Here is a 7,429-nt window from a genome sequence, read left to right on the forward strand (position 1 = left end):
CTGCAAGCAAGAAAAATGAAAACAATCTTCATTTCACAAATGTTTTCACAGGTCACCGTGAAACAGGATGTAGAATAACAGAATAACAGTGTGGAAGTCTATGCTTTCAAATTTTCAAATTTTGGGGAAATTTTATTTAAAAAAAAAAAAAAGGTTGTAGTGGACAACTTGGCAATACATAATATTTTCAAATGATGAGTTTACAATGTTTACAATTGGGGTTTTTTTTACACATTAATAAGAATTTGACTCATGGAGTACACTGCTCAAGGGTATCTCAGCAGTGCTCAGGAGGCAAACTGGCACCACTCCAACTCCACTTCACACTCCATAAAGTTTTGGTCCTCATGGGTTAGGAGCCCCCACCTGCCAGTGAGCCAAGACCCACTGAACTGAGCTACTGCCACCCGGGTACATGAGGTACATTTTAAATTTGAAATAGTCCTGTATTCACATCTTATTTGACAGTCATGAGTAATTATATAAAAAGTAATTGCCTATACAAATAATTTCCCCTATAAATAAATACAGTTTATTTCATTTCACTTCATTTTAATTTATGGTCGACAAAAACATTATAATATTATATATATATATATATATATATATATATATATATATATATATATATATATATATATATATATATATATATATATATATATATATATATATATATATATATATATATATATGTAATTGGATCTTAATCCTACTATTAGAGCTCAATTATGAGTTAGCTGGTAATAATTAATGCTGAATGCTGAATATTTGCCTGGCCATTAGACCAAAGGTTACACACTGACTGGTAATTTTTCACAATTTAACACCATAAACTTTTAAATATGGATTTTTTTCAATAAGGAACTATTCCATTAACTGGCACTGATTAATATTAAACATAATTAAACTAATGTTTAATTACTAAAATGTCTTTGGCACATCAGGTGCTTCAATATTTTTTTTTTTTAGCTCTGACTGTTCATTACAGAACATTGCAACCAGATGCAATAATTAGCCAAGTGTTTTATGCGAGGACCCTTTCCTGCTGAAGACACCTGCTCTCCCTTCAACTCAACAGACTGTAATTTCCTGTGTTCAATTATCTGTCTGATTTTGTAGTTTATGTGTGCACTGGCTACCAATTGATTTTTGGAACATCTGCTACCTTGCTGGCTTGTTGTAATGATCCCTTTAGTCAATAGTGAAATCCTATGAATACATTCAAAAATGATCATGAAGGTGAGTAGATATCAGGGGTACGCTGAAAGAGATAAGAACTGTGTGACATTTGGTTTTATTTTTGATGTTAAATACAATCTATTTTAGGGGAAAACAGAAACAAGAATGGGATATTTGAAACTGACAGAGTAATAACAAAGTGCAGTGTATACCCAGCATGGCACAAGAGAGCATTTGAGAGCTCGGCTAAAGCAGGCCTGTCACAAAACCAGCCAGGGGGGCAAGGGGAGCATTCATCAGCTCCTTTCAGGCCTCGGGAGCTGGACAGAGAGCCTTCGGGGCAGGGGAGTGGATAGCCAGTGCCAGAGGGGCAGTAGTGGCCAGAAGGACAAAGATGGCTTCTGGTAGAATTCCCCTGGAAAATATATAAAAATAAAAACACAATGGGGTGAGATGTAGATAATGATTACAGACCAAATACTTCACAGTCACAGTTTTGGGTTCTGTGTTTTCTGTTTTCTATTTTATTTTGAAAAATCTGTCCTATATGTTGTACTCGGTGCGTTCCTGATACATTTTGTCCCCTCAGTTATCTATGTCTGTTTTTAGTTTGGATTCTCTCCCTCTTCCTCTGTGCCTTTATATTCCCTGTCAGTGTTAAATAATTGTTGCATGCTTCTTGTATCTCCCCTCCTTTAGAGTTTCCTTCTCCACGGTTCCCTCCACTGTGACCCACTGTGACTGATGGGCTCCACCTGGTTCCTATTGTTTCCTCCTCCATGTGCCACCTGTTTTCCTTGTCTCCTTACTCTGTCTATTTAAGTCTATATGTTTCTGTTCTCTGTTCCAGTTTGTCATGTTTTAATGCTGATGTTTTTAATCAAGATGTGTTCCCATTATGTTTTCGAATTTTTGACTTTTTACATTTGTTCCTGCCTTCATTTTGTTTGATTTTATTTTTTTTTATTTTATTCTTATTTTGGGCCTTTTGGAGTGACATGGAATATTTAAACTATTCCTTGAACTGCTCAAAACATAACAATGATTTGAGAGTTTCAACCTGTTCATCATAACAGGAAAAATATAATTTATATAAAACACTTTTCATCTGTTAGGGAAAACTGAATAATGCTTATATAGGTATCAAATGGAGATTTGATATGGTAAGTCAAGTACTGGCAAATCCAGAGTTAGATCGAAAAATTTATTTAACATTACTAAGTTAGGCTTCTTTGTGGCAGTTTATCCATGTCACCCTTTTCTTCTAATTTGTATTGTATTACATAATTTGTTTTCAATGTTGACATTTCATAGTGCTGTTTGATGAAGGATAATGGGGTGTAAAACATGAAAAGCAATGAATGACTGTGGTCAATCAATAACATATTGATCATATTTATTGAGGACGAAGAGCAATGTTTCAGTATCTCATTAGATGAAAGATCAGAAACAATAAGGTGTAATACCTCATCCTCCGTAGCTTCAGGGGTTGTTGATCCAGCAGGGCAGTAGTATCCAGCCTCACAGAGCCCTGTCGGCTGGGACAAACCAGGCTGAGAGCAGAACATTCCTACAGGAAGCACAGAACAGAATAGAGTGATCATTATTAAGATTTATAAGACACAGATCGTGCACAAGGTTGTTATTTTGGTTTGGTCTGAAGTTATAATGAAGAAGAAAATTATCATCTTTTCTGTACCAGCAGGGCAAGGCAGGCATGCGTCAACACTGGAGGTTCCGAGCTGGCTCTGGACAGTTCCAGATGGGCAAGGGAACTCCCGTCCAAGAGTCAGTCCTGGAGGACAGTAATATCCAACGGGGCAGAGGGCAGGTTGCACAGTACCTTCAACTGGGCCATACCAATGAAATGAATAAACAGAAGATACATAATATGAGCAATGAAAATGATCTATTTTTATTTAGAAGAACAGAGCAGCTTAATAAAACAAATGGTTACTACTAGACCACCTAGTGATTTATTAGTTATTTAATAGTTTGTAAGAGATAATGCGGTTTAATCAAATATATTCCACTGATATCTCAGCACTTTAGAGGTGGTCACGAGATGCTAGTTTAGGGTGAACAGAACTATTTATGGCCAACTTTTATTAAAAGTTTGACATATTGGGTAGAGTCAGTACATATTTGGTTAGTTATTTTTTTATGGCTTCAGTTGTTGTGAAATAGCTGCTTTAAGAAGTTGTGAAATGTCTTCCTTGTCAGGTAATGCACAAGACATTATGTTTTCATCCCACATCCGATTTGATTGATGCAAAATTGATATTTTCATAGACTGTCATATCATTTGGAGAAATTTCATACTAGCAAGTCATACAAGTCTAAATTATTATTTTAGCTGTTTAACATTATTCGCCCCATTCGCTGAGGACCTTATTATCTCCTGGGTGAATTTGGTGCAATTGCATTAACTGGTGACATCGTAGTACAGTAGTAGTCTATCATCCACTAGTTATCACCTTTTTTTATCTGAAAACATATCATATCAATTATCCAAAGAGAATTCAACTCATTCGTTGAGTTGATTAAAAAATATGACATTTGGGCTTGGAAGGCAGCCAGTGGTAAGTTTGATTTCAACATGGCTGTGATCAAAGGTGTAGTAAGACTAATTAAAAAAATGTCCTGTGGCAGGAATATTACTATTGCTATTCTGATCTCCACGTTATATATACCTTCACAGTAATGTCCAGGGGTACAAGTGGTGCAGTTTTTGTGATTTGTGTTGCCTGTTGCAGAGCTAAATGTTCCTGCAGGACATGGCACAGGAGCCGGTGTTCCACTGGGGCAAAAGAATCCAGCTGGGCACAGAGTCTCATCTGCTTTGCTGGATCCCCAGTTGCAATAAAACCCTGCCAAGCAGTCACCTTGAATAAAAAAAAGGAAACATTAATTTGGAGAATAATGACCAGGAAATTACCATTTAAAAAGAAAAAAAAAACTGTATGGGACATTAAGATATAAATGTAATCATTCACAGATTTAAAGTCTATTTAATGCCTTATACCTGTTCTTAACCCCTGTTGGCAGAAAATCCCTGGTGGGCAAAGTGATCCAGTTCTGTTTTCATTTGGGTTTGGGACAGTGGCACCCATCAGACAAAGAAATCCAGGAGCACAAGCACCTGAAGGCTCCACCAACCCTTCTGACCCACAAAACTGACCCATTGGGCACACCAGGCACTCACCTGCAAACACATATTGACAACTTTGCCGTCAGTCAACACAACACAATAGGCTCCATACCAGGCAAGATCATTCAACTTGTGTCTGAAATGGTTGCACTTTGCTTTAAGTGTCAGTGGCTTGAGAATCGAGTATTTGTGATCTAAGTTTAAAAGGGTAGACTTCATCTTCTACTCTCTTGAAATTATTTGATACACAAAAAAATCCTGAAATTCTATTTATTACCTTTATTTATTTACCTTTATTTACAAAGGTTCAAGTTTCTTACCTGTGGTGGTGAGACCCTGATTTGGGCTGTAGGTGCCTTTGGGACAAGGAAGAGGCTGACTTTCTGTACTGTCCCTGGGACATATGTAGCCAGCTGGGCAGGGCAAAGGGGTGGTAGGAGTGGGACCCAGCGGTGGGCAGTGGAACCCTGGGGGACAGGGATTACACTCTTTCTGGCCTGATAATTCCTGAAAAAGGCCTGGCAAAAAGCATTCAAATGGTGATTACATCCTCAGATATGAAATAAATTGCATACAGTATAGATAAGTTTATACTGCATTGATTTTGCTTTACCAATGGGGCATGGTTTGCAGTCATCTTTACTTTTTCCTGCAGTCTCGTTTTGGTACGATCCAGCTGGACAAGGTAAGGGCACACTGCTGCCCTCTGCACAGTAATGACCGACTGGACAAACGCCCCCAGATACACTTGACACTGGAGCAGCAGTTTGGGATCCCTCCTGACAGTAGAAACCTGGGAAGGATCGTTCATTCATTCATTCCTTCATTTATTAATGAATTTATTCATTCTTTCAGTCTTCAAAAAGTTTGTGTATATCATGGTGCAAAAAATAACAGTTATCTCATTTATTTGACTGACCTGGCAAGCAGGGTCCAGACACTGCAGAAAGGCCAGTCTCTGAGCAGTAGAAGCCAGGACTGCAGCTCCGACACTGAGAATCTTCCACAAGCCCGATGTGCTCACTGAGAACATGTGAACAGTTGAACAACTTTAAAAAAAAACAGCAGTGATTGCATGGAATATGGAAACCTACCTACTGTATGTGGACAAGCCATACATCAGCAAGGGAACTGAGATGGTATGAAAAAGAAAAAAAAGAGCTCTATAGGAAATTTCTATTTTACAAAGTCAAGCAAAAACAATCAGCAAAAGAATTTTTTTTTTCGAATTATATAAAAATAAGTATAGTGACATTAAGGAAGTTGTATTGAATTAAGTAATATTGAAACTACTTATAGAAATATGGAGCGCAGTCAATGTAAAGATATTTTGTTAAAGATAAAAATGAATTTATCAATAAAAGTGAAGATTCTGCAATGCTAAAAGCCATTATGCAACTAAAAAGTAAGAAATTAAATAGATTATTTTATTCATAAATGTAAATATTTCTACTTTTATCTGAGGAGTGGATGAAATACTGAAAATATTCAGTATTTCATTATTATGTGCTTAAATCTCCCTAGATTTGATTGACCATAACATATCCATTCATCCATCTTCTGAACCGCTTTAACCGCTGTCATGGGTCACGGGGAGCTGGAGCCTATCCCAGCTGACTGAGGACGTGAGGCGGGGGAAACTCCGAGCATGACGCCAGTGCGTCACGGAGCCACACAGAGACAGACACACACGCACACACACACACACTCACACCTACGGTCAATACGGGACAGGCCAATTAACCTGAAGCGCATGCTTTCGGAGGTTGGGGAAAGCCGGAGAACTCAGAGAGAACCCAATGGAATTAAATAGCACAATGTTAATTTATGTAGCACAATGTTCAATCACAACATGCTTGAATTTTTTTTTATTCCTATTTGTTTTTCTGAATATTATGGTTCACAATGATAGCTGTAGAGTAGAATATCAAAATGCTTTTCAGAAAATAAAAATTTTGCAAAATATTTACCTGAATGTTCCCTTAGGGCATGGTTTTGGGACAGAGGTGCCTACAGGGCAGAAGAAGCCAGGAGGGCATGGGAATCCACCCCCGGTGTCTATTGGAGAAGCTTCAGATGCTCCTCGAACACAAACAAACCCTTCAGCACATAGGCCACTTGGGAAAGTCCTCCCTTTGAACAAATTTAAGAATTAATGCAAGGTTTGAATCACACTAGCAGCTAATCCACTTCAAAGTGTGTCTGGAAAACACCGAATGTACGTTAGAAAAACGAGAAATCTCTGAGAAATACATTGAACTAATCAGATCAGAGGTGTGGATGCATCTTACCTGATCCTTCACAGTACATCCCACGGTCACATGGTGAGCACTGCCATTGCTCAAGCAGTCCTGACATGTTTCCATAGGTGCCTGTCGGACAGGGTTGAGGATTTGCCGATCCATTCGGACAATAATATCCTCTCTCACATAAAACTGGAAGTGTTGTTCCTGATGTACAGACAAAGCATAAAATACATTTATTTTCCCACAAATGAAACATTTCTTATCCAATAATTTTTCAACCCATCAATTTCACCTTGTTCTTGACAGTATGAACCGGCTGGGCATGTCTGGCAAGTGCCCTGGCCTCTTCTGGGCTGGTAGCTGCCTGGTGCACAGGCTGTTTGTCTGGTACTGCCCTGGAGCAAGCATTGAATAGATTTTATGAGACTTAACATAAAATAAAATGTATCGTCATCGATGATATTGGAATATCAATAACAGTGTTGAGTGACACAGATGAAGCAAGAGGAGGGCATCAATCAACTGGTATGCAGCAATGCATTCTGTCATTGAATGACAACTACAGCTGAAGAGGAAGACTCATGCAGGAAAAACTGAGCCATGATGACTGATAAATGCTTGAAAACTAATACTGAATGGTTGACCTTTTCACAGTAATGTCCAACTGAACAGACATGTTGTTGTGGTCTTTCAGAGCTCTGCCCCTCAGGACAGTAGTAGCCTTTTGCACAATGGCCACTTGGCTTGGCTAATCCCCTCCGGTGGCAATAGTGACCCGGAGGACACAGCTGGCAAGCATTCACTGTAGATTCACCGAGAGAACCTTGAGGATGCACAAAAAAAATAAAAA

The 7,429-nt window shown here is 38.4% G+C and overlaps 1 protein-coding gene across 1 annotated transcript; it reads right to left on the minus strand.

The window, feature by feature from the left end:
• Nucleotides 1-1,309: 1,309 nt before the first annotated feature.
• On the minus strand, nucleotides 1,310-4,864 carry LOC137597047 (zonadhesin-like). The gene is made up of 6 exons (XM_068317964.1): nucleotides 4,654-4,864; nucleotides 4,208-4,387; nucleotides 3,876-4,067; nucleotides 2,882-3,031; nucleotides 2,649-2,752; nucleotides 1,310-1,597 (listed from the first exon to the last, which is right to left on the minus strand). Exons 2-6 carry the CDS (start codon nucleotides 4,365-4,367, stop codon nucleotides 1,310-1,312), a joined length of 894 nt encoding a protein of 297 aa, XP_068174065.1. The 5' UTR covers nucleotides 4,368-4,387; nucleotides 4,654-4,864.
• Between the last annotated feature and the right edge of the window lie 2,565 nt (nucleotides 4,865-7,429).

This window comes from Antennarius striatus, chromosome 6, assembly GCF_040054535.1.
Source record: "Antennarius striatus isolate MH-2024 chromosome 6, ASM4005453v1, whole genome shotgun sequence".
NCBI classification, from domain to species: Eukaryota; Metazoa; Chordata; class Actinopteri; order Lophiiformes; family Antennariidae; genus Antennarius; species Antennarius striatus.